This window comes from Balaenoptera acutorostrata, chromosome 3 (genome assembly GCF_949987535.1).
Source record: "Balaenoptera acutorostrata chromosome 3, mBalAcu1.1, whole genome shotgun sequence".
Classification (NCBI taxonomy): domain Eukaryota; kingdom Metazoa; phylum Chordata; class Mammalia; order Artiodactyla; family Balaenopteridae; genus Balaenoptera; species Balaenoptera acutorostrata.
The window spans coordinates 34,369,294-34,396,946 of NC_080066.1; the positions used below are offsets into that span (position 1 = coordinate 34,369,294).

Below are 27,653 nucleotides of genomic sequence, written 5' to 3' on the forward strand. Positions count from 1 at the left end.
TATGGAATCTAAAAAAAAATGGTTCTGATGAACCTAGGGGCAGGACAGGAATAAAGACGTGGATGTAGGGAATGAATTGAGGACACGGGGAGGGGGAAGGGTAAGCTGGGACGAAGTGAGAGAGTGGCATGGACATATATACACTACCAAATGTAAAATAGATAGCTAGTGGGAAGCAGCCACATAGCACAGGGAGATCAGCTCAGTGCTTTGTGACCACCTAGAGGAGTGGGATAGGGAGGGTGGGAGGGAGACGCAAGAGGGAGGGGATATGGGGATATATATATGCATATAGCTGATTCACTTTGTTATACAGCAATTATACTCCAATAAAGATGTTAAAAAAAAAAGATGCTGAGAAAATAGGTTCGACTATAACTCTCATTACTCAATGATAATACTCATTACTGTGATAGGTTATCCTATGTGATTCTCATCATTCCGCAAATTTGATCAAAGAAGGTAAGGGAGAGTCTGATGCCATTTCAGTCTGGAAGTCTTCTGCTTTATTTTTGATTTTTAGTATTAATCATCTCTTAATCCTCTGTCCTTCAATAACTATGTTCAGTTTTCATTTTCCTCTTCCTCTTCCTTTTTTGATTTATGATCTATTTGTTTATAATTAATAGCAAAATATCCTGCCACGGGACGGCCACTGTGGAAAGAGCCTACACTTCACATGTGAGGTTTGGAGGTACTCTTACCTTCAGGTGCCTTCTGACCCCCACACCCCACCGCATGCAGCATCCGATGGCCCTCGTGCTTTGGGATGTCATAGCCTACTTTTGATGAAAATTGTGGAGGGAGAAGGAACCCCTAATCTTATTTATACCTCCCCCTCCAAGGGACTTTGAACTCTCAGTTAAATTCAACTGACATAGACCTCCCAGTCCATCAAAGAAGGAATTCAGTGGCAGTTACAGTGGAGGGAGGTCCCTGGGATAACTTCCCTCCAGTAAAAAGCATCACCCTGGGTGATGGCCTGCTGATGCACTAGAACAGGGTTCATTTCTCACATCTCTCATCATTTCATCCTGATTGAAGGGATTTATGTTTTAAAAGCTATGGTCTCTGACATAGGGATTTAAGGCACAGAATGCTGCAGACATGAGTTCCTTCCTCAAACCTTCCGTCAAAACTCCTTTTGCTGACCATTTTTTAATAACCTGTTCTTCCAACTGAAATGAAGCCCAGGCAAGAACATCAGACAAGACCTGCATCTTGGGACCCTCCTCCACAGGCACAGTTGTATTAGATGGTGTCAAAGTTCAAAGGGCTGGGGCCACACGGAAACTTCCCTTTAGGAAGAGAGGGTGCATCCTCGTTCTGAGCAGGTGATTTCCTACCTGCGTCTGGGGAGGAGAGAGCATCTCTTTTTCATTGGTTTGTTTGTCTTCGATTTTTACGTTCCTGTTTCCTCTTCCCTGTAGGATTCTTAACAGTCCCTTACCTATCTCCCTGCTTCCTTTTTATGCTCTGTCATGCCCTGCGTGCCGCAGGAAGAGGAATCTTCACGAAGCACAGCCTTGTTCCTGTCCCCTGGACCTGAACGTCTCCAGTGGCCCCTCACCTCCTCCAGGACAAGCGCTACCTCCTTATCTTCCCCCTGCTGGCCCGCGCAGCCTCGCCTCAGCCCCCCAGCCCCCCAGCTGCTCCCTGGGCTCCACCCCGGCCCTGTGTGACTTGCTGCTGCTTAATGACAGTCCTCTTTATCCCCACGTGTTCAGTCTCTGTCCGCCCCTCACGGCACAGCCCAGATGTCGCCTCTCTGCAAAGCGCAGAACAGCACTTACCAGCCAGAAATAGCCATTCCCCCCCCAGATTCCTTTCTAAGGGCCCCCATTTTCCTGTGGAGTTTGAGGGAGTCTGAGGGAGAGGCAGCCCAGTGAAATCCTGCCACCCGCCTCAGCTCTAGCCTGACAGTTCTTTTCACTGAAGGCTGTTATCAGAAAGCATGTCCTAGGGATAAACCATAATAGAAAACTGTATTTTAAAAAAAGAATGTATAGGACTTCCCTGGTGGGGCAGTGGTTGAGAATCCGCCTGCCAATGCAGGGGACACGGGTTCGAGCCCTGGTCCGGGAAGATCCCACATGCCGTGGAGCAACTAAGCCCGTGCGCCACAACTACTTGAGCCTGCGCTCTAGAGCCCGCGAGCCACAACTCCTGAAGCCCGTGCACCTAGAGCCCGTGCTCCGCAGCAACAGAAGCCGCTACGATGAGAAGGACGTGCATTGCAAGGAAGAGTAGCTCCCGCTCACTGCAACTAGAGAAAGCCCCCGCGCAGCAACGAAGACCCAACGCAGCCAAAAATAAACAAATAAATAAATATTTTTTAAAAATTAAAAAAATATATATGTGTATAACTGAGTCACTTTGCTGTATAGCAGAGGTTGGCACATTATAAATCAACTACTTCAATTAAAAATAATAATGTAATAATAATAATAATAAACTACATTACCCAGCAAAAAAAAAAAAGAAAGAAAGAAAAGAAAGCATGTCCTACTGCCCTGTAAACTACAGTGGGTATTTATGCAAAGAAGTTGGAATCGTTGGGTTATAGCCTTCAACTTCACCAGATAATATCACATTATCTTCCCAAGGGCTCATACCAATTTATACTCCTGCAAGCAATGTCACAGACTTCTACTTTTCCATGTCCTTGCTATGCCTTGACATTGTCTGACTTTTTAGTTTTTGCCTTTCTTTTAGGTGTAAAAAAATAAATCGTGGATTTAATTTGCATGTTCACGTACTAACGAGGTTGAGTGTCACATCTTTTTACGTGTTTATTAGGCATCATGTTTTCTTTTCTGCGATATGTCTTCATTTCTTTTGTCTGTCTTTTTCTTCTTTATTTCTACGCACTCTTAATATATTGTGGATATCCTTTGTAGGTTCATATGTAGCGTACCTGTTTTCCTGGGATTCGTCTATTTTGTTCCTCCATCACGTCTGGGTGCTTGTTCTTCGGCTTGGACCACGGTAGCTCACCATCATGTCTACTCCCCACCAACGGGAAGGGGAGGGCATGGGACCTTCTATTTAAAGTTATGACCTGCAGGTTGTACATGTCACTTTTGCTCACAGCCCACGCCCAAAGCTTAGTTGTCTGCACACCAGGCTGCCGGGCAGGCCAGGAAATGAAGCCTGTATTCCACACAGCTGTTTACCCAACTAAACCTTGGCAGACAGTGGAGGGGGAGACCATTGATGGATTGAAAGACTCGGAAGGGTTAAACCGCAAGGAGAGGCTGTAGAAAATATATTCGCCTTTAAAGTAATTGTCTCCCAGTACCTTTTCCTGATGATAAATGTTAATTTCTTTCGTATTTTATTAAAACCTCACTTAAAGGACTCTAATAATAATATTATGATCTAGCAAACACGCTTCTGTTTTTATTTCAGAAATACATTTAGGATGGCCAAAGGAACTCAGGAGGGGAGAGTAGGAAATGAAATGACTCTGGGAACACTGAAATGAAGTTGATGATGCATTTATATAGTTAATTTCCGGAAAAAAATGTCATGTTCATTATTTTTGCAAAAGTTGTGGAGGACAGAATCTCAGTCACTTAGTACTGAGATAGGCCCCTAACATTTTTGTGGCATTCACATCCATCTTCAGCGAAAGGGTACCCATGAAATGATACGGTTTTAAACTGGCAGGTGTGGAAGTTTTGTGAGTTTATGATACTGTAGTGTTGGTCTCACTCTCTTTTTCTTTCACACATCAGCTAACAGCCCACGCCCTCTGATTTCTCCAGGTACGGCGTAAGCCCCGAGAACATCATCCTGTATGGTCAGAGCATTGGGACTGTCCCCACCGTAGACCTGGCCTCCAGGTACGAGTGTGCGGCCGTAATTCTCCATTCGCCTCTGATGTCTGGATTGCGCGTGGCTTTTCCCGATACCAGGAAAACGTACTGCTTTGATGCTTTCCCCAGGTAAGCTCACTCCTGTCCAACTAGTGCTAAGGCGTCCAGTGACCCAGCTTCACATCAGATGCCACCGTTAATTGTGGGCTACTGATAAATGTCTCCTGAATGCAGCCGGACGTCAGCCCCTGTGCTGGGCTCCTCAGGGAACGTAGAGGTGGATATGACATGTACACCAGCCAGAAACTTGGTCCTCTGGGCTGGACTCATTTGTAAAACAATCTACCAGATGATGTTTAAGGACCTTGCTTGTACCGATATCCAGGATTAATTGGTTTAGCTGGATGTGCGGGATAAAAAAAAAAAGTGCCCACATGTCTTAAAGAAACGTCTAGTTCAGTGTTCGTTCATTCGCTCAGATGGACATGTATTGTTGAATCACGAGAGCTAAATGCAGAATCTGTGATGAGACCATTAGCAGTGGTCTAGACACTCAAAGAAAAACCGCAAGCATCCCCAATTTTGAAATTTCTGTTACTTTTTCAGTCAGGCCAATAGGTAAGAGAAAAAGTGACGTGAGCTATTGGCAAGCTGGTAATGGGCTGCAGGGACCGTGTAAGTGGATGGTCCTTCCCTCCCCTCCCCACAGCCCCAGACCAGTGCGAACACTCATTCCTCCTGCCGCCCACTGAAGACCCCCTCCCCTGCAGAGGGGCCGTCACCCTCCGCTGGAAGCGTGTGCCTGCGAGCCCACAGCCGGGCCCCCTCCTGCCGGCGCCCCAGGGACAGCAGAACTCCTGCCACCCCAGTCCCTGCTGTTTTCTAGGCCCCTAATAGAAGGAAGAAAAATGGGCAGCTGTATATACATGCAAAAGCAGCAAGCACACTGCTTTCTTGAATACCTCTCTTTGAAAACTTCTGCTTGTTTTTAAAAATCTAAGCTGAGGAAAGTATTTACTAAAAACTATTTGCCCATGGTACGTTGCTAAACGGGCCAAGATTCTGACAACAGGACTCACGCGGCCACACTGTAGAAAAAGCCTCAACAGAAGTATGTACAGTTTTCAGATTTTGATTGACCCATTCATTGCTGTCATTCTGTTATTGCTGGGAGAGAAAAAGAACATCATTTGGTTACATAAACATCTGTTCCACAGACTGGCTTGTTTCACAAGAAGAAACCTTCTCTTAACACCTTGGGTGAACTTCATTTCTGTGCACCCTGTACCAGGTTCAATGAAGTTCAGCTTCATGGGAAAGTTGAATGAACTGCAAATTTCCAGTGGCGTGGCTGAGAATGCTAATAAGTAGGGCCCATGTGCGACTCAAATGTGGCCTTATTTGTGCTGAATGGGTATTGAGAGGCCAGTTTGTTGAAAGGGAGATATTTAGCATGTTTGTGGGAAGCTATGCCAAGAGTTACCCTGGCAACAAAATGAATAGGTTTTCCCCCTGACTCTTAAATTAGCATATACCTTAAAATACAGCCACGACAACTAATTATAGCTTATTCATTAATAGGAAACCAGCAACTAGTCTTTACTGGGTTTGTCTGATCTGCCAGTCCACGGCCAAACATTTCACGCTTCTTATCTCACAAGACTCATTTTACAGCTAGGAAACTGAGGCTTAGAAAGTTAAGCGATTTAAGCAGCTTAATTAAGGTTGGTGAGTGGAAACAGCCAGAAAAGGCCATTCATCCTATTCAGTACCATAAAGTACTAATATGATAGATTTCAAACCATTAACAGTCACATGGACTTTCATCATTAATTGAATTTGGGGAATGTTTTCTTACGGTGTCCATTGCTACCAAATGCACACTTGTCTCTGTGTCCCTCTCTCTCTCTTTTTTTCTTTAAATTTATTAATTTTATTTATTTATTTTTGGCTGCGTTGGGTCTTCGTTGCTGCGCTCAGGCTTTCTCTAGTTATGGCGAGCGGGGGCTGCTCTTCATTGTGGTGCGTGGGCTTCTCATTGCAGTGGCTTCTCTTGTTGTGGAGCACGGGCTCTAGGTGCGCGGGCTTCAGTAGTTGTGGCACATGGGCTCAGTAGTTGTGGCTCATGGGCTTATTTTCTCCACCGCATTTGGGATCTTCCCGGACCAGGGCTCGAACCCATGTCCCCTGCATTGGCAGGTGGATTCTTAACCACCGCGCCAGCAGGGAAGTCCCTGCCCCTGTCTTTAAAGGAAGGCACTTTCCCATTTCTTTTTTAGTATTAAAAAAATAGAGATAGGGAGTCCTGATTACTATTTGGTTGGTGGTTTATTTTCTTTTACCTCCTTTACATTTAGAATCAGACGGTGGCATTTAACCTCAGGTACATCCATCCTCCAGGTTGCAGAGAGTCTCCTAACTCATGCAGCATGGAGCTGTCAGTAAATAGATTTTTAAATTGAATATAACTGGACTCTTGCATTCTTAGAGGAAGTCACTTTAAAATTTAAATATAAGAGGAAAGTAGATTTCTAAACAAGATTCCTAATCTGCAAAATTGACCCCTTCCACAGTGGCCCTGATCTTGGCAAATGACACGGCTGATGAGATTTTGCAGTCTTCCCGGATGTCTTGAGGTGGCTGGCAACTTCCTGAGTTGTTAATAAGGCTCTGCGACAGCTGTTTGTAGATCTTTGCAATGTGTAATGGATGTCAGAGCTCTGTACTATCGCCACAGCCTCACGTCTGTCCTTTAAATGATCTCTCCGAGCTTCAGTTCCCTCCTTGGTTTAACAGAGATGGTCCTTCCTCTTTCACTGTGGCTCATTGGAGATGCAATGAGGTTTTGTATGTAAAGTGCAGAGCACCTGGCTGTGGTCAATGCTGAGTAAATGTTAGCTATGACTTTTAACAAAATGATCCCTACGGGTAGTACCAATTTGATCCCTTTGTAACTTTGGCTAGGATCAGGTACAGAAAGTCAACAGTAAGGGGGTCTCTGGCAGGAGGCCAGACTGGACAGAGGGTCGCCTGTCTCCATGTGTTTGCAGGTGAAATGACAGTTACCTCCGTCAGAGAAGTTGCCTACACACGCAGCCCAACAAGGTTTACAGTCTTCTTAATTCCTCTTTGGGAAATGCTTTCAGAGTCTGCAGCACATTCTTTTGGAGATGCTCAAATATTCATCCTTTGTGGGTAGATTCGATTTTTGTAAACAGTCAGAAATCATTCAGAATTCAATCTTGGTGTTGTACATTAAGTTTTCAAGCTACATAGCATGGTTTTTATTTAAAAATGAGGTATTTGTTTTTATGAAATGAGGTTTCTGAGGATCTTGTTAATCGGTGCTGAAGGTGGCATACACGGAAAGAGTCCTGAAAACTTGAGTGGCTGTGGATTCAGTGCTCAGATTTCAAAAGAGGTATTCATTCTGGTATGTTAAGGTCTAGCTTGTTTATTTAAAAAAAAAAATCCTCTCTCCAAAATATGAATATATCAGAAATATTAGTTACTGGATTGCTAGTCTGATGACATTTAGGAGTTCTGTTTTTAATAAAATACTTTAACAAAAACACAACGGCTAAATGCAGTGTGGTATTCTCAATTGGATCTTGCAACAGAAAAAGGACTTCAGTGGAAAAACTCATGAAATCCAAATAAAGTCCGGAGTTTGGTGACGTACCGATGCTGGTTTTCGGTTTTGGCAAATACACTATTGGTAACATGTGGTGTTGGCCTTATGGGAAAGGGGTTGGGGTGGATAGGAGCTCTATGTTATCTTTGTACCTTTCCTGTAAATCCAGAATTATTGCAAAATGCAAAATTAATTTTTTTTAAAGTGAATTACTAGAAAACTGAGGGGGGAAAGAACCCTCGCGTGCTTACCTTCCTTGCCTGTGAACGCCGACTCGGTTCCATTAAGTGTGATGTCTGTCATCTGTGAGCATAACTAAAGGAGTCCTTTTTCTCCCCCTCCCCTTTCCTCTCTTGCAGCATTGACAAGATATCTAAAGTTACCTCTCCTGTGTTGGTCATTCATGGTACAGAGGACGAGGTCATCGATTTCTCCCATGGCCTGGCCATGTACGAGCGCTGTCCTCGGGCCGTGGAGCCCCTCTGGGTCGAAGGGGCTGGCCATAATGACATAGAGCTTTATGCACAATACCTAGAAAGGCTAAAACAGTTCATATCTCACGAACTTCCTAATTCCTGAAGAAGATGACTTGATTTTACCTCATCTACTGTGAACACAAGAATCCTCGGTTTTGCACATGCTTTAACTGGATAGCTGTCATGGCGGGATAACCACGAGGAAGTGCCCAGCTTTTCAGGGGTCCTACTCAAAGAGCTGAGGGCATCTTGGTCTTTCATATCCAGAGGTTCTACTAACTCACACATCATGTTAAACTGAACAGTTGTGATTCCCAGCTTCATTGCCTTGCAGAATGGGAATGAGAGCTGAGTGGGGGGACCGTTTTCTCGTGCTATAAAAGATGCTCACACCCCTTTCTCTTCCTTACCCACCACGTAGGATTCATTTATGCAGGACTCAGCCTCTCTCCACCCGTGTTCTCAGTATGTGACCTGCATCTCTCTTTCAGCCACTAGATTCATGGGTCCAATCCATTTGTGAAGCTGTGATAGTGTAACTGGAAACCATCGTGTTGAAAATTCCTTCATTAATTTTTGTTAACACTCCGATCTTTCCCCCAAACAAATCAATTAAAGGGTAATTTACTGGAACTATCATGAACGGCTTCATCAACTGGAACCATATAAATATAACTGGAATATTCTTAAAAGGAAACTGGGGTTTTTTTTAAGTGTAAATTTATTACTAGTCCACAGAGTTTTAATATTTTGATCGTCTGGTTGGTCTAACAAAGAACCTAGCCGACTTTCCTTCTGTAAAGTCCTCCTTGTAGGCTTTTTTAAAGTACTGTACATATTTGCAATTACATTGTGCATAGATTCTTAATGGATAGTTTTCTTTTGTCAGGCTACAACAATGAACTGCAGATTCCTTGTTTGTAATGTAAATGATTGAATACATTTTGTTAATACGTTTTTATTCCTATGTTTTGCTATTAAAAAATTTTATAACATTTCCAAGACAAAAAATTACAAGTTTATGCTTTGAAAAATTTATGTAATTAAAATTTCACTAAACTAATCTTTTTAGTTTAGGAGTTATTTGGGTTTTGACACTGGAGTTGCGCCAGTAAGCATCAGAAGTGTAAGATGCTTAAAATTGCTACACTACTTGTGTTGGTTGGGGGTTTGGGTTTGAGGGTTCTTTGGTTTTATTAAAAAAAATTTTTTTTCCAAATTTAAAAGCCTTAAATGTACTGTAAGCCTCAGATTGTTGTACAGCTGGATTGCGGTTGATTGCCAGTTTGTGTACTGTTGCTTGGATGCGACACAGCGGTTGGTCATGGAATAAAGGATGCATGGATCAGAATGTGTGGGCTCGTGTGGGTTTTTTCCTTCATCTCTCCATCAAAGAAAACATTCTGTCTAGATTTAAGAAGACACCCTTGGAGCTTACAAACGTCACTACCTTTCTCAAAGTGTATATATTTTTTTAAACTTTTTATTTTATATTGGAGTCTAGTTGATTAACAATGTTGTGATAGTTTCAGGTGTACAGCAAAATGATTCAGTTACACATATACATGTATCTATTCTTTTTCAAATTCTTTTCCCATTTAGGTTGTTACATAATATTGAGCAGAATTCCCTGTGCTATACAGTAGGTCCCAAGGTGTGTGTTTTTGTTCTGTAAAAGACCATAGATTACTTTTGGAGAAGCCAAGATATAAAGCCTGTAGCAGTAAAGTACAGATGGAATCCAAATAGAGAGGGCAATGGATTCTGGCTATGAAACAAGAATGATGAAGGCAATCTCACTGTGACCTGGCTAGGAGGGAGAACAGGCCTGTTTCTTTGGAAAACCTGAGCTGAGTCTTTTCAGTCCTTTGATCACTGACTAGAAAAAGAGCAACTGAGGGATGCTTGTTTTCGACTCTCAGAACACCCCTTCTGGGCATGCAGGAAGAGAAATGGTGATGGAGGGAAGGTGTAAGGGCGTGGGCTATGCTCCCGTGAGTGTGTGTTCCAGCACATTGCAGGCTACTTCCTGGTCTTAGATCAGTACCTGTAATGGGGGACCTTGGAAGGATGGGGCCCTGCTCACCTAGGGGAGTCATCAGTGAAGCTATAGAGGTGGTACCATCCCAGAGGTCCAGGAGACCTAGAAGGGAAAGAAGCATATCCAACAGCCTGCCTTTGGGGTGTGAGAGCAGCTAACCTAGGTTTCCAGAGACCTGATTTCTGATCCCGTTTGTCTGCTGCTTGCATCTTCTGTAAACAGTTCCCCCTTTTTTCCCTCCTGAACTATTTAGTAAACTTACTTTTGTCCGCCGAATTTCAGCAGTTAATGGGAAACGATAATAAGATTGACAATTACAGAAGCTAAGGTGGCAAAGCCCTTTCAGTTCATTGTTTTTATAACTTGATGTAGGTGGTTTATATCTGTTGGAAGCAGCTCATGTTTTTTTGACTCCTGTCTCTCCCCAAAACCGGGGAGGGGGTTTTGTCTACTCTTCGCAGAGTTTGACATGGGGACAGCCTTTCTCCGAGGATGGTGTGTGTGGTGACAGTGGGAATCCCAAGAGAGACCCCATTCATGACAGTTTCAGATTACAAAACATACTTAGTACTGAACCTGAAAGATCTGGCCACTTCTGTTTTCTGCTGTAAGATGTACTTGGGGTGAGGACCAACTCTCCTTGTGGGGAAAAAAAAAAAAAAAAAGCAAAAACAAACTAGCACTACTAAATAAAATGGAAAAATCTTAGACGCATGAACTGGTAAGAAAATAAAGACTATGTAGGCCAAATACTAGGTAAAGATGAGGAGCTTTGAAGCCAGTTTTCTCTTGGAAGGAATTTTCTGGACTAGGTTAACCTGAGCATTGGTTTTCCAGTCTGGTGGAGCTCAGGGGACAGTAAACAAACCCTAGAGCGCCCTCCACGGTGGGGAGACTAATTGGAAGCTTCCCCTTTTAGAGGAAAATCATATGATCATCTCAATAGACACAGACAAAACATTTGATGGAATTCAATATCCCATTCATGATTAAAAACCAAAGCAAACTCTTATCAAACTAGGGCTAGAAAGCAACTTTATGAACAGATTATCTCAAAACAAACTGAAAAACCAAGCATTGTACTGAGTGGTAAAACAGTGGAAGCATTATTCCATTTTAGGTTGGGAATTAGCTATAGTACCATTCTCACTTCTGCTCAAAATTACACAAAGCCCCTAGCAAATGCAGCAGAGTCAAAGAAATGAAAAAGGTATAAGACATGGAAAAATAAAAAGGATGAATATGTTCTAAAGCCAGATTATTGTGGCTGCACAACTCACTAAATTTACCAAAAATCATAGAAATGTACACTTAAAAGGGGTAGATTTTATGATATGTAGATTATACCATAATAAAAAATGTTTAAAGAAATGAAAAATAAATAAAACTCAGATTATGATGTCTGGATAAAACACCAGACAGCTACACCAGAAAGTATCTACAAATTATTAAATGTAATAAGAATTTAGTTAGGTTGCTGGACACAAAAATCAATATAGAAAAGTCAATCTTATTTCTATACATCAGTTAAAAATGTTTTAAATTCAATTAAGAACAAAGATACCATTTACAATAGCTTTAAAAAATATTGAGTAACTGGGAATAATCTAACACACATGTTAGACATACTCTGGAGAAAATCATAAAACTTTTTTGAAGGACATTAAAGAAAACCTAAATTAATGAGGGCTATACCATATTAATGAATAAGAAGGCTCATTTTTAATATATTCTTCCCAAATAGACCTATAGGATTAATAATGATTCCAGTAAAAATCCCAACAGGATTTTTTGTCAGGAAACTGACAAGGTGATCCTAAAATTTGTATGGGAGAACAAAGTGCCAAGAATAGCCAGGGCAACTGAAGATGAAAAAGATGCAGACACATGCTTTACCAGATAGAAGAATTCCAGGTGGGAAGTCTTAAGACTGAAAAGGCTCAGTCCTTCAGATTCTAGAGTCTAGAAAACTTTTCATGACCCTGACTGTAGCCCCTGCCAACAGCTGCTTCAGTATTCTGTATTCACCTGACCATAGCTATATCATTACTGCTTGAAACCACAAAGGAATACATTTCTAGGTTTGATTTATTAAAAATAAAAAACTTTCATAGTAAAAGAAAAAATAGCATAACCTAGTGACAAACTGGGGCGACATTATAAAGCATAGGACATATAATGTAAAAATATATTTAATAATCAAATGATGAGGCATTCTTTATCAAAGAGCACAGAATGTGAAGAGACTATCTTAAGAGATTATTGTCCATAATAATCACATACAGATTCTATCAAATGACTATATCAAATATATATACATTTAAACAATGAAATGCCATTTTAAATTATAAACTTGGTACAAATATTTATTTGAAGAGGTTGCTCAATATTTATTTGAAGAGATTATTGCCCAAAATAATCACTTACAGATTTAATCAAATAATCTAATAGATATATTTTAAAATACATTCAAATAATTAAATGCCATTTAAATTATAAGCTGGTATAAATATTTGAATTATAATACCCATTGGTGGTAAAGGTTTGGATAAATAGTTACTTTAAAATTATATTGCTAATTTTACACACCAAGTTGGTACAAACGTTCTAAAGTATACTTTGAATCAAAAGCCTAATCTAGCAATTTGGCTTCTAGGAATTTATCCTTAGGAAATAATCAAGAAGATGACGTGGGCTTATATGGGATAATCACTGCTACACTGTTAGTAAAAGTGAAAACTTGCAAACAATCTAAGTTTCCAGCAACAGGGATTTTGTTTTTATTATGTCCGTACAATGCATTATTCTGTAACCATCATAAACGATGCTATAGAACAACATTTAGTGGCATGACAAAATTGCCAAAATACGTTATATGGTAAAACTGATCACTAAATAGCTCCCGTGTATGATTCTTCTCTTCACACCCTCACACATTCAAACTTGGACCAAGAGCTGGATATGCACTGAAATGCTAATAGATGGACATCTTTGTTGTTGATGTTTAAATATATTGTCAATAAGTCTTTATAAAGAGGAAAGCCCAAACCTTCTTTCAGAATTCATGCGAAGTGGTTATAAAACATATCATCAGTAGGATCTTTTGTTAAAATAATTTGTTTTGGAATCCATTGGATGGCACTGTCTTACTCCCCAAGCTAGAAAGAACAAGTCATCCTCAGTAGATCTCATTCTCTCATGTGTGAGGGTTACTAAGCCAATAGACGAAGTTCATATAAATATCACATCCCATGCCGTCCAGCTCCGATGCCTCCTCTTCCCTGAGGCCTTGCCTACCAGGATTTCTGCAAAGAAGACATAGTCGTGCCTGCAGGAGCTTGCACAGAGCTTGCCCAGGCAGAGGGCCTGGGACGCAGCCCTTGGAACAAGGAGGCCTGGCCCTATTCCTTCCCAGCCAGAGGAAAATATATGTAACATAAAATTCACCATTTTAACCAATTTTAGGTGTACAGTTCAGTGGCATTAAGTACATTCACACTGTTGGGCAGCCATCACCACCATCCATCCCCAGAAAATTTTCACCTTCCCAAACTGAAACTCTGTACCCATTAAACACTAACCCCTCATTTCCCCTCCCCTGGACCCTGGAAACCACCATTCTACTTTCTGTCTTTGTGAATTTGACTCCTCTAAGTACCTCATAGAAGTGGAATCACACAGTATTTGTCCTTTTGTGACTAGCTTATTTCACTTAATAGAATGTTGTCAAGGTTCATTCATGTAACATTTCATTTCCTTCCTTTTAAGGCTGAATAATTGTCTATTGTATGGATAGACCACATTTTGTTCATCCATTCATCCGTTGATGGACATTTGGGTTGTTTCCACCTTTTGGCTGTTGTGAATAGTGCTGCTATGAATATGGGTGTGTATACACACACACACACACACACACACACACACACACACACATATATTTGGAGACCCTGCTTTCAATTCTTTTGGATATATATCTAAAGATGGAATTTCTGGATTGTATGGTAATTCTATTTTTACTTTTTGGAGAAAACACCAAAATTGTAATACTTGATCTGCAATTCTTAACAAGAGTCTTGGGGTCTGTGGCCCCTTTGAGATGTCTGTACCTATGGGCATTTTTCTGGGGAGAAGGTCCACAACTTCAGCAGACTCTCAAAGGTATCAGTGATTCTGAAGGATTAAAATCACTGAACTAGACAGTAATGTCTACAGCTCCTTTTAAATTCTTTTTTTTTTTTTAATTTTATTTATTTATTTATTTATTTATGGCTGTGTTGGGTCTTCGTTTCTGTGCGAGGGCTTTCTCTAGTTGTAGAAAGTGGGGGCCACTCTTCATCGCAGTGCGCGGGCCTCTCACTATCGCGGCCTCTCTTGTTGCGGAGCACAGGCTCCAGACGCGCAGGCTCAGTAGTTGTGGCTCACGGGCCTAGTCGCTCCGCGGCATGTGGGATCTTCCCAGACCAGGGCTCGAACCCGTGTCCCCTGCATTGGCAGGCAGATTCTCAACCACTGCGCCACCAGGGAAGCCCTACAGCTCCTTTTAAAGCCAATATTTTTGAATTCCAGGAACTGGGAGTACGGATTTGGGGGAGGTTAAGGAGCTTGAATGTATTCTGCAGGCAGGCCCAGGGAGGGAAGGGCATGGGCTGGTCAGAGCTCTCTGCATAAGGAGGGCATCTCTGGATGTGCGGGAGTTGAGTGCAGAAGCATTCACAGACCCAGAAGGGGCTGAGATCATTGGAAGAATCTTAGAGACAGCAGGCCTGGCTGTGACTTTTTCTGCCATGATACCGTGTGATCTTGGGCAATTCTCTTAACTGCTCTGAGCCTGTTCTTCATCTCTAAAGTGGTAGCAATCCCCACCGCAGTCCTGGTAGGATCAGATGAAATTCTGTAGGTAGAAAAGCTTTGCAAGAGGTAGTGGGGTCTTAGACCCACTCATTAAATGTCTGGCTGAGTTTGGGTTTAGAACAAAACAGAGAACACTTTGAAAACTCTAGTTTAAGACAGTCTACCCTGTCGTAGCTTAATCATTACTCTGCTGCTAAATGATTTACCATTTGGCCCGACACAACTTGTTGACACCTGGCCCTGTCTGGCTCTGTCTGCTTCAGGGTGGGAGGGCCCAGGGCCTTCCAGACATGTGCAGATACTGTCTCCTATTTCAGTGCCCTTCAGATCTCCCTTCCCTGGACTTCCAGATGCCCCTTAGATGGGCCTGGGAGGCACATGTAGATCCCGAGCCCGTCCAGAACTTTCTAAGGTGGGACCTGGAGTGGGCCAGGATTTCTGGGATAAAAAAGATCCAGGTGGGTAGAGCAGTGGATCCTCTTGACTCTGACTTCTTAGCAAAGGCAGAGAAAACCAGCTTGGAGGAGAGCAGCAGATGAGGTCTGGGAAAGGGTGGGACGCCTTGAAGAAGGCGGCTCAGAAGAACGGATATGAAAGATGCCCTCTTAAAACACTTTTTAGACTTTAAAATTTTATCCAAAAGAGTGGATAAAACCTATTTTTATAGTTTAAGGGGAAAAAAATGAGCACCCATATTTCCATTATTGAACCTAAGATACAGAATATTACCAGGACCTTAGAAACTCACCTTCTCCCTGCATCTCCTCCAATCACATGCCTTTTCCTCCCTCACCCCACAGAGTAACCACTATCCTGAATTTTCTACTAGTCATTCCTTTGCTTTTCTTTATAGTAAGAATGTGTGTGTGTGTGTGTGTGTGTGTGCATGTGTATGTGCGTGTGTGTGTGATCTACTATTGGTAGACATACTGGTTATCTCCCAGATTTTAGCTATTAAAGATATTTTTGTATTTCTCATGATATGAGAGACGTCTGGTTGCTGCTTCTTAACCCTAGTTACATGTTGAAATTACTGAGAAGCTTTTTTAAATGCTGATGTCTGGGGCTTCCCTGGTGGCGCGGTGGTTGAGGGTCTGCCTGCCGATGCAGGGGACACGGGTTCGGGCCCTGGTCCGGGAGGATCCCACATGTCGCGGAGCGGCTGGGCCTGTGAGCCACAATTGCTGAGCCTGCGCGTCTGGAGCCTGTGCTCCGCAACAAGAGAGGCCGCGATAGTGAGAGGCCCGCGCACTGCGATGAAGAGTGGCCCCCGCTTGCCGCAACTGGAGAAAGCCCTTGCACAGAAACGAAGACCCAACGCAGCCATAAATAAATAAAAATTAAAAAAAAAAAATTTAAATGCTGATGTCTGGGTCCCACCCTCAGAGATTACAATTTAGCTGGTCTGGGTGCCACCTGGGCATCTGGACTTTTAAAAGCTCCCCAGGGGCCTCCAGTGGGCATCTAAATGCAGATCTTGACTCAGTAGGTCCAGGATGGGCCCCCAAATTCTGCATTTCTAAGAGGCTCCCAAGCGATGCTGCTTGCAGGGCCCCATTTTAAGTAGGGGATCTGTCTGTTCAGCCTCACTCGGTAATGCCAAGTCATTTCCAAAGTAAGACACTGATTTCCCTCCCATCAACATTGGATAGAAGTTCTAGTCATTCACACTTTTTTTTTTTCAGCTGTGCCACGTGGCATGCAGGATCTTAGTTCCCCAACCAGGGATCGAACCCGCGCCTCCTGCAGTGGAAGTGTGGAGGCGTAACCACTGGACCTCCAGGGAAGTCCCTAGTCATTCACACTTGACATTGTCTGACTTTGTGAATTTTTGCCTAAACAGTGTATGTGAACTATTACATCCCTGATTATGCATGGGAATGAGCAACTTTTCAAAAACACATGGGCCTTTTGTACGTTCTTTCATGTGAAATGTCTGTGCATGACTCTGGCCCACTTTTCTGATAGAGTTCTCTCTTTTTCAGGTGATTATATATTCTTGATATTCAAACTAATCTTTTATTTTCACGTGCTGCAAATATATTCTCCCAGTTTGTTCCTCGCCTTTTTATTTTCTTCGTGACATGTTTTGCGGAACAGATATTCTCAGTTTTACTTGGGGAAACCCTAATGGGTTTTTGCTTCATTATTACTTTAATAAGTAGACTCAAAATACATTAAATTTTTTTGCAAAACCACAGGAAGAAATCGATAAACACCATCAATTCCAATAACACCAAATATCTAGATTGCCTCAGTATCAAGCTCCTTATACATAAATCGTGCTTACTATATCCCTAATGTAGTAAAACTTACATTCTGGTGGCAGTGGGGCAACAGGCAATAATCAGATAAATGTGTAATACGCCCAGTGTTACCAGATGCTCTGAGGGAAAGTCAAGCAGGGTGGTCAGCGTAGTTGTTCCTGAGTCTTGCAGTATCCCGACAGATGTTTGTATTTCTAGAAATGCTAAGAAAGGTTTGTTTTTTTAGCTGAGCAATTATCTTATATTCTTTGTATATGCAGAGAACATAGCCGTTGAATAAATTAACAAGATATAGCCGGTGATTACCTTCCTAGAAGGCAGAAAGAACCCAGTTCTGTTAATTGGTTTCACTAGGTCTCATTTCTATTGGGGGGGGGGACCTATAAGGAATTTAAAATAAATTATTTTAGATCAAGGGTCAGGAAATGTTTTCTATAGAATGTCAGAGAGTAAATATTTTTGGTTTTGTGGACCATATGGTCTCCATACTCAAACTCTGCCACTGTTGTACTAAAGCAACCATAGATAGTGTGTAAAGGAAGGGATGTGCTTGTGTTCCAAGAAAACCTGATTTATAAAACAGGTGGCAGAGCAGCCGCATAGCACAGGGAGATCAGCTCGGTGCTTTGTGACCACCTAGAGGGGTGGAATGAGGAGGGTGGGAGGGAGACGCAAGAGGGAGGAGATATGGGGACATATGTATGCATATGGCTGATTCACTTTGTTGTACAGCAGAAACTAACACAACATTGTAAAGCAATTCTACTCCAATAAAGATGTTTAAAAAATTAAATTAAATTAAAAAAAAAACAAAACAGGTGGTGGGCCAGATTTGGCTCATGGGCTGTAGTTTGCCAATCCCTGTCTTACAAATTCTTCTTTTTATATTGTCTATTGCTTGTGTTTCATTTCAGAAATAACACATGCTCATGGGGGGGGGGGAGTGGTGAAATTCAAATAATACAGGAATATTTAAAGTAAAAAGATGCGAGGCCTCCTCTTTGCCGCCTCTTTCCTACTTTACTAATCCCACGCACCAGAGATGACCCAGGTGACGTACTAGAAGGAAGCTTGGGACTTCCAATACAGAGCCATGCCACTACCTCAGGGTCTCAGTGCAACCTAAGGGAAGATGTACATAAAGGGCAGATGGATGTAGCTGGGCAGTGCTTTGTCTCTGCACTGCCTGCTGTCACCTTAAAGATGACCTCTGTTCTTTTCAGTGCAAGACACAGGTGGGCTTTTCTTTAAAAGCAAGACCGCTCGATGCATAATTAGTGGTCGATAGAAAAAAATATATAACAGGCATTCTTTTCATCAGACCTCATTTATCAAGCTGACTGATACTCAGAATTCCTCCCTCCCTCCCTCCCTTCCTTCCTTCCTTCCTTCTTTCCACAAATGTTTATGAGCCCAAACACTTGGTTCTGGGGATGCAACAGTGAAGAAAGCCCCTATCCTCTTGCAGCTTATATGCTAGGAGGAGAAACAGACAATAACAGGTGAACAAATGAAAAAATCAAATCATAATGTGTTCTAAAGGAAACAACAAACAAGCCGAGAAAGTGATTAAGGGGATCGAATCTTTAGGCTTTTGAGAGGATTATGACCTAGCGGTTCAACATGCATCTGGGGAGTCCCTCTGCCTGCGCTTGAATCTCAGCTCCACTGGCTACTCCCTGTGTGTCACAGGGACACAATGTGACCGCTCTGTGCCTCAGTTTCCTCACCTGTGAAATAAGGGTGACTTAGTACTTACTTCATAATACTCAGGTGAGGATTGTATGAGCCTAGAACATACTGAGCTCTCAATAAAAATACTAGCTATTACCACCTGTAGAAATAGAACATTGTGGTCTCTACTGAAATAATTTTCCAATGAACCCATTAGTGAAAGCCTCTTGGGAAGATATGGGAAAATGGCAGCATTCACTCCCGGCACCGTATCACGCAGAGCCATGGCTTTTATGTGTCCTAGTATCCCTTGGGGTTTTTTTTTCCTTGTAAAAATTTTCTTCAGAAACACAAAGTGTTTCCATTTCTCTTCCACACATTTACACGCAATGGCCCTACCTCAGACTGTCACAGTAGAAACGCAGGGGCGTGCCAAACTTTCCTTCTGAGGACAGCGTGTGTCCTGCCTGCAACATGGTTTATCTTCAACGGACCACAACAATCTGATATCACCCAGCACTTACACTGATATAAAGAGGGACAGTTTTCCTTGGTGATATGAAGGAGAATTTCTAAAGTCAGCCAGCCTCTCTCTCTCTTTCTTTCTTCTTCTTCCTCCTCCTCCTCCTCCCCCTCCCCTCCCCCTCCTTCTTCTTCTCCTCCTCCTCCTCCCCCCCTCCTCTCCTTCTCCTCCTTCCCTCCTCTCCTCCCCCTCCTTCTTCTTCTTCCTCCTCCTCCTCCTCCCCCTTCTCTCTTCCTCTCCCAAGTGTCTTGTAAACTTCCTTGCCTCCTGTACTTTCAATTTACATCACTTTACTAACATGGCTCATACCCTGACCAGAAGTTCATGTGTTAAAACACGGTCTGCCACAAACATAGAATCACAAACCTGGGAGGTTCCTTGGGAAGTACCTGGTCTAGGATTCCCCAGGACAGGATGCGTCACACATTCTGAGGGGGAAGTTGGGAAAGGAAGAGGAGGGGAGGGACAGGACAGAATTACTACAATATGTCCTGGAATTCACATTTTCTAGTCATTAACTTTAGAAGGAGTATTATCTTTCTCTTATATATTTACCATTATTTTTCAAATGTATATAGATGTGGCTGTGATTAATAACCATTTTACAAAATCATTTACAGAATTCTTAGACTCACCAGTAACTTATTGTGTTAAATATATATATATATATATATATATATTTTTTTTTTTTTCTGGCCACGCTGCACAGCTTGCGGGATCTTAGTTCCCCAACCGGGGATTGAACCCAGGCCCCCAGCATTGGAAGCACGGAGTCCGAACCACTGGATCATCAGGGAATTCCCTAAATATCTTCTTCTTTTTTTTTTTAAACATTCTTTTTTTTTTTAATATTTATTCATTTATTTATGGCTGTGTTGGGTCTTCATTTCTGTGCGAGGGCTTTCTCTAGTTGTGGCAAGCGGGGGCCACTCTTCATCGCGGTGCGCGGGCTTCTCACTATCGTGGCCTCTCTTGTTGCGGAGCACAGGCTCCAGACGCGCAGGCTCAGTAGTTGTGGCTCACGGGCCCAGTCGCTCCACGGCATGTGGGATCTTCCCAGACCAGGGCTCGAACCCGTGTCCCCTGCATTGGCAGGCAGATTCTCAACCACTGTGCCACCAGGGAAGCCCCCTAAATATTTTCTGAACAGCAAATAATTAACTACAAGTCCTAGGATGCTGGACCAGTAGTTCTCAAAGAGTGGTCCCTGGACCAGGAGCATCTGCATCACCTGGGAACTCATTAGAAGTGCAGATTCTTGGCTCCCTTCCCAGACCTACCTAACCAGAAACTCTGCAGGAGAGGGGCCCAATAGTCTGCTCTAACAAGCCTTCCGGGTGATCTGATGTGATTCATGTTAAAGTTTGAAAATCTCTGAGCTGGATTATTTGACATTTAAATAAAAAAGGGATCCTACCGAGAATCGTTCCTATCCTCCCGATCAAGAAAAGACTCACTGTTCTTTGGCCACTGGAACAAGTAACCAGGAGAACAGGTTTTCAGTCTGTCCCAATTCATCAAGGACAGCTTCCTCTGGTCAGTACACGTGCTTCTGAGGGCCAGCCAATCAGCAACAGCCTTGCTCCAGTGACCAAGCTGCCTCTGCTAAAGGTCACTTAATGCCTGAATACTCCCACTGTTAAGAGTCTACTAATCCCCAGCCCCACACTTCCCAAATACTCTACAGGAGATCCGCAGTCTGCCGTGTTTACTGCCTTGCAAACGATGAATCCAGCTTTTTGCTTCAGATATCAAATAGAGGCCTCTTCCTTCAGCACCCCATGCAGAAAACTGGATTTAGTCCAAGATGAGAGCCGCTGCCACCTACGGGGGAAGAGGGCATCGTAAATGCATAAAGTGGGCCAGGTGTGAGGCAGTACTGAGTAAAGAAGTGGTGACATGGAAAGGCAATCACATTTTTATGACACATACACCGTGTGGACCAAATGAAGCACCCGCCCCTGCAGCCATGGGGTCTACAGGCCATCAGTCTGCAACATCTGAATCAGTCCACCCCTTCTTTTTTACACAAGAGGTGATCTAGGTAAAGGGAAATGCCCAAGAACAATTGATTTAGTGGCAGTTTGTTTATTTATTTATCTTTCAAGAAAATGTGTTATTTTATTAATGCAAGCTTAAGAGCAATTATATAATATTTTTTAAACTTTTAAAAAAAATTTTTATTGGAGTATAGTTGCTTTACAATGTTGTGTTAGTTTCTTCTGTACAGCAATGTGAATCAGCTATACGTACACCTATATCCCCTCTTTTTTGGATTTCCTTCCCATTTAGGTCACCACAGAGCACTGAGTAGAGTTCCCTGTGCTACACAGTAAGTTCTCATTAGTTATCTACTTTATACATTAGTGGCAGTTCAAATACAGTTCATTCCCACACTGCTGTACTTTCTATACTTTTGGAAAGAACATTTCATGGCATTACAAAAAAATATCAGATGTGTTTATTATGTTGCCACTGAAACCATGAGGTATCCAGGTTCTGGCTAAGGGTATTAGCAATAAAAACAAAACAAAACGCTTCCTCTTGGCTGTCTAGGAATTTCATGGAGTATTTAAATACCATTTCGCTCATATGTATTTATTTCCCTTGCCAGGAGTTTCTCTCTGAGAGTACGGTATAAATCTCAGTGGAGAAATGTTATTTATCCATTAATGCATCTATTGAGCATCTACTCAGTCTCTCATTGTGCTAGGCTGGGGACAGAGAGATGGGTAAGATGCATCTCTGTGCCACAAAGCTCACAGCCGGAGGTGGGGAGGAGGAGGAAGAGAGGGGCGCAAACACACACAGTGCTGTGATTTTACAACAGAATTCTCTACAAGCTTCCATGAGAACTCAGGATGGGGGAGAGCAGAAAAAGTCTCCCAATGGCAGCAACATTTGAGTCTTTTTTTTTAATTAATTATTTTTTTAATTTATTTTTGGCTGCACTGGATCTTTGTTGCTGTGCACGGGCTTTCTCTAGTTGCGGCGAGCATGCGGGCTTCTCATTGTGGTGGCTTCTCTTGTTGCGCAGCACGGGCTCTAGGCGCGCAGGCTCCACCAGTTGCTGCACGCGGGCTCAGTAGTTGTGGCTCACGGGCTCTAGAGCACAGGCTCAGTAGTTGTGGTGCATGGGCTTAGTTGCTCCATGGCATGTGGGATCTTCCCGGACCAGGGCTCGGACCCATGTCCCCTGCATTGGCAGGCGGATTCTTAACCACTGCATCACAAGGAAGGTCCCATAAACGACTCTATTTCTGATCCACTGGCATTTACACTCCAGTGGTATTGGGACAATAGGTAATAAACAACGAATAAAAGAAAAAAAATAAAAGAAAGATAAATCAGGGTAAGGGGATGGGCTAGAGAGTGATGGTGATGTAGACTCTGTTTATAGGAAAGATGGGAAAGGCCTTTCTGAGTGTGTGATTTTTGAGCAGAGACCTGAATAAAGTCAGGGACGGGGTCATGCAGATAGCTGAAGAGGCATCATTTCAGACAGAAGAAACAGCGAGTATCAACACAAAGGGCCTCAGGCTGGAATATATTTAATGTGCTGAGGAAGCAGCAAGACGCCAAAGGGGGCTAGAGTGAAGCAAGCAAGATGTCTAGTGCCTGTGGTTGGAGTGGCAGCAGGTGGGCCCTTGCCCATCATGTCTCCAGATTTTGCTCTGAGTGAGAAGTAAATTGGAGGGTTTTGAGTAGAGAAGGATCATGTTTTGACATCCGTGTTGGAAGGAAAACCCTAGTCATAATTCCTTTGTAATGCTTCTTTTTTTCTTTTTAAATTGTGGTAAAATTTACCATCTTAACCACTTTAAAGTGTACAGTTTAGTAGTGTTCAGAGTATATTCACACCGTTGTGCAACCAATATCCAGAACTTTTTCATCTTGCAAAAAGGAAACTCTACCTCTGTTCAACGATGGCTCCTTGTCCCCCCAGCCCCTAGCAACCATCATTCTACTTTCTGTGCTATGAATTTGACTACGTACTTCAGTAAAGAGGAGGCGTATAGGGACTTCCCTGGCGGTCCAGTGGTTAGGACTCTGTGCTTGCACTGCAGGGGGCCTGGGTTCGATCCTTGGTCAGGGAACTAAGATCCTGCAAGCCGTGTGGCATGGTCCACCCCCCCCCCAAAAAGGAGGCATATAGTATTTGTCTTTTTGTGACTGGCTCATTTCTTTTAGCATAATGTCCTCAAGTTTCATCCAAGTCAGGATTTCATCCCTTTTTTAAGGCTGAATAATATTCTGTTGTATGGATATACCACATTTTGTTTATCTCCTCATCAGTTGATGGACACTTGGGACTTTCTGGCTACTGTGAATAATGCTGCAATCAATATGAGTGTACAAATGTCTCTTCAGTACCCTGCTTTCAATTCCTTTGGCTATAGACCCAGAAGTGGGATTGCTGGATCAGACTGTAGTTCTATTTTTAATTTTTTCACAAATGCCATATTGTTTTCCATGGTGCTTACATCATTTTACATTCTCACCAATAGTGTACAATCTCTCCACAGCCTCGCTAACACTTGTGATTTTCTAATTTTGTTTTGTTCTGTTTATAGTGGCTATCCTAATGGGTGTGAAGGAATATTTCATTGAGGTTTTGATTTGTATTTCCCTAATGATTAGTGATGTTGAGCATCTCTGCATGTGCTTGTTGGCCAGTTGCATATCTTTGGAGAAACGAGCAATGCTTCTGTGACCTGCCAGGACACTGTCTAATATCAAGGCAGTTTAGAGCCCTCACTGCAGCAATTCTTCAGTAAGATCTACTAAGCTCACAAATGCTTGGTGTGATTGGCCCGTGATATATTCTCTTCTGGAGCAGGCAACTTCCAAAGGAAGAACTAGAAATGCTCACATCAAAGTGTTTAACTAGAAGCAATGAAAACTAAAAGTACAATGAAATATAATCATTTTCTACTACGTTGGCAATGGGTTAAAAAAAAAAAAGAATACCAGGTATTAAAGAGGATTCAGGGAAAGAGGCCCACTCACGTGTGGATTGTTGGAATGGAGACTGATCTAACTTTTCTAGAGGGTAAGTTGGCTTTAAGTTGATGCAGGAACTTCCCTGGTGGCCCAGTGGTTAAGAATCTGCCTGCCAATGCAGGGGACACAGGTTCGAGCCCTGGTCCGGGAAGATTCCAAATGCTGCAGAGAAACTAAGCCACAAGCCACAACTACTGAGCCCACATGCTGCAACTACTGAAGTTCGTGCGCCTAGAGCCCGTGCTCCGCAACATGAGAAGCCACCGCAATGAGAAGCCTGTGCGCCACAACAAAGAGTAGCCCCTGCTCGCCACAACGAGAGAAAGCCCACGTGCAGCAACGAAGACCCAACACAGCCAAAAATAAAACAAATAATACATAAATAAATAAGCTGATGCAAACTTAAATTTATCCAGAAGAAATAATGAGAGAGAAGTGCAAAGGTGTTCAAAATCATAGCCTTATTTAGAATACTGAAACCAGTATTAGGGGATTGATTATATAAATTACGTCCATATTAGGAAACAGTATACCATTTAAAGATGATGTTGAAGGAGATTTAAGACTTGGGGAAATGTTTACGGTATATTATTAAGTGAAAAAAGGCTTATTATTATATATGGCATAATTTTTTTGCCATTTAAAATTTTATTCACTTTTTTCCTAGGTAGCACATTTACTTGGTTCAAAAATGAAAAAGCACAAAAACATACACAAGGAAAAGTCTATTTCTTATTCCTGTCTTATTCTATCATCCTACAACCCCACCAAAACCATCACCAGCAACAGACAGGAAATCATGTTATTGGTTTCTTGTATAGCATTCTAGATGATTTCTTATGCATCTATAAGTAAATGCAAATATATATCCTTTTTCCTTTCCCCTTTTGGACAAATGGTAGCTTGCTATATACATTGATTTACACTTTGATTTTTCATTTTAATACATAAAACTGATCCTTATTCTTTTAAAAAAAATAGCTGCATAGTATTCTATTATGTGAATGTAACATACGTTAGTTAGCCCTACCACTAGGCATTTAGGCTGTTTCTAATTTTTTGTGATTACAAATAGGGCTGCAATGTATAACCTTGCACATGTCATTTCACACATGGTGCAACACTGTCTATAGGATAAATTCCTATAAGTGGAACTGCTGAGTCAAATATTATGTACATTCTCAAAAGTCTTTGCAGACTGCCCTCAGAGGTTGTACCAAATGGAAATGTCACCAGCAAGGTATAAGGCAAGGCTCTGTTCTCCAACCTCACGCCATCCCCTAACAAAGATGGTATCAGCAAATGTTTGGATTTTTGCCAATCTGATAGGGGTTTCAATGTAGCATTAGTTTGCATTTCTTTGTTTATGGGCAAAGTTGAGCCTCTTTTCAAATGTTTATGAACTATTTGGGCCTTTTTTCCCGTGAACTGCATGTATAAATATATCATTTAAATTAAAAATGCTCATCTGGGGAATTCCCTGGTGGTCCAATGGTTAGGACTCGGCTCTTGCACTGCTCTGGCCCTGGTTCAATCCCTGGTTGGGGAATTAAGACTCTGCAAGCCATGCGGTGCAGCCAAAAAAAATGCTCTATCTGTGTATTCATTTACTTATCATGTAAATGCTTCCTACACACCAACTCTCTGTTGGACATTATAGGCGCTACTGTAGGTAAAGGGGTGAACTTGGGAGACTCTGCCCCTGCTCTCCCAAAATGTGCGAGCTGGTGGAAGAGACGGATTTTGAGCTAAACATTGAACTACTTATGGAATACTTACATACATGTACATATTTGTGCATCTGTATATGTAATTTATACATGGAAAAATACTTGGTTATACACTATGAGTTAACAGAGATGATCTTGAGTAGAAGTGATGTTTTTCCTTTGTGCTTTTCTATATTTTCTGAGCTTTTTGTAATGTACATACATTATGTTTGCAGTTAGTTGATTTCTCCTTTGTTCATTTTCTGAATTTTCGAAGTTTTCTTTGTTTTTGCAAAGAACACGTATGATTTTTGCATTTAGGAAAAAGAACAAAGTGATACGAAAACATCATGTACAGGCACAAAGTTTACATGTATTTTAGACAGAAAAAACACAGGAAAGAACGTTCTTTCTGTATGGTAATGAGGACACTGCAGAGAAAGATGTAGAAATCTATTTTCAGAGCTCCTAAGTGGCTGGCCAGTGTTCTAGGACTTCCCGTCCCAAATTCCAGTGCAGACCTCCACTCACCAGAAAAACTGAGGACTTGTCTCTCCTCAGCTGGGCAACCTCATCTGCATCCAACAAAACAGGAACTGAGCAGTTCTGAGTCTTGGGTATCTGGCCCCAGGGCCCATGGCTGGGAATTTCCCTTTTCGGATGCCAGCTTCAGGCTTGGTGTCCAAGGGCGACCCCTGTTGGTGGAATTGAAATATGCCCATTATTTGCGAGCTGCTATTAGGATTGGCATCCCTGAGGTTTTATTTTTTTGTGGGGTCTGCTGGAAGCCTTAAAGCCAACAGCCACTCGCTCCTTACCCCAGCTGCTTCCCAACTTTCCATGCCCCCCCTTGCCCCAGGTTTGCCTGCTGTTTGCCTGGGAAAACCAAGTCTGGGGCTTGAAGGATGAAGCCACAGTTGTGGCCAGCTTTTAAACATCACACAGGCAGGCTGCTATAGGGGCAGGGGGCTGGCTTTGCTGGCCAGAGGGTAGAGTGCGGTGACTCTTGCTCTAAGTGACAAACTTGGATCCTGCCAGCCGACTGAAAACACCAGACTTGGGCAGCTTATGGGAGCAGCGAGCAGGTAGGCCATTCTACTACAAGGATGTGGTTGAGGGGGCAGCAGCTTACCTGAGGAAGACAGGCTGGAGGCAAATTCACATGGAGGAAAAGGGCAGGCTTTCTGGGTGGGGTCACACCATTTAAGAATATTTCCTCTCTATCTGGAGATTCTGCCCAAAACCAGAAAACCCAGTGCAGCTTTTCTTGACCAGCTCCTGTGTCTGCATGTATAAGAGCAAGACCTTGACTTGAGGAAAGTATGGGTAGTAATTATGCCAGAGTCATGTTGCCAACATTCATCCAAAAAAAGAACTACCCACGTACCCCGTCCATCACAGAGTGCTGAGTGGAAGTGCTGAATGGAGCTCTGCCTGAAGAATCTGTTTTTAGACAAGCAGAGCCTGTTTGTAATTCATCAGCATTGCTCTTTTTCCCCGGGGCACTGGTCTGTGATAAAGAAAGCTGGACACCAAGGAATGTGCTGGGCATTTCTGTGTTGAGTTGAGAAAACATGACTAAGCACTTCTCAGAGCCCATCAGCAGACAAGAATCCTTCTTTACTATTTCATCTCTCAGACGCCTGTGGTGCA

At 42.5% G+C, this 27,653-nt stretch overlaps 1 protein-coding gene and 1 long non-coding RNA gene across 3 annotated transcripts in view; one reads left to right on the forward strand and one right to left on the reverse strand.

The window, feature by feature from the left end:
* Positions 1 to 9,078, forward strand: part of ABHD17C (abhydrolase domain containing 17C, depalmitoylase) — a 55,953-nt gene extending 46,875 nt beyond the window's left edge. The window contains exons 2-4 of one of the 2 annotated variants that reach the window (XM_057544310.1): positions 2,901 to 2,988; positions 3,771 to 3,950; positions 7,815 to 7,952. In XM_057544310.1, the coding sequence (XP_057400293.1) occupies positions 2,901 to 2,988; positions 3,771 to 3,938 (256 nt within the window). In that variant the 3' untranslated portion in view covers positions 3,939 to 3,950; positions 7,815 to 7,952. Of the gene's footprint in view, positions 1 to 2,900; positions 2,989 to 3,770; positions 3,951 to 7,814 lie in introns of both variants that reach the window. The other variant, XM_057544309.1, reaches the window with a different exon arrangement.
* Positions 9,079 to 20,074: 10,996 nt separating this feature from the next.
* LOC103002540 (uncharacterized) lies at positions 20,075 to 27,630 on the reverse strand. Its single transcript, XR_452168.2, has 3 exons — positions 27,133 to 27,630; positions 26,532 to 26,695; positions 20,075 to 21,111 (listed from the first exon to the last, which is right to left on the reverse strand). It is a non-coding gene; the product is annotated as an uncharacterized LOC103002540 (long non-coding RNA).
* Between the last annotated feature and the right edge of the window lie 23 nt (positions 27,631 to 27,653).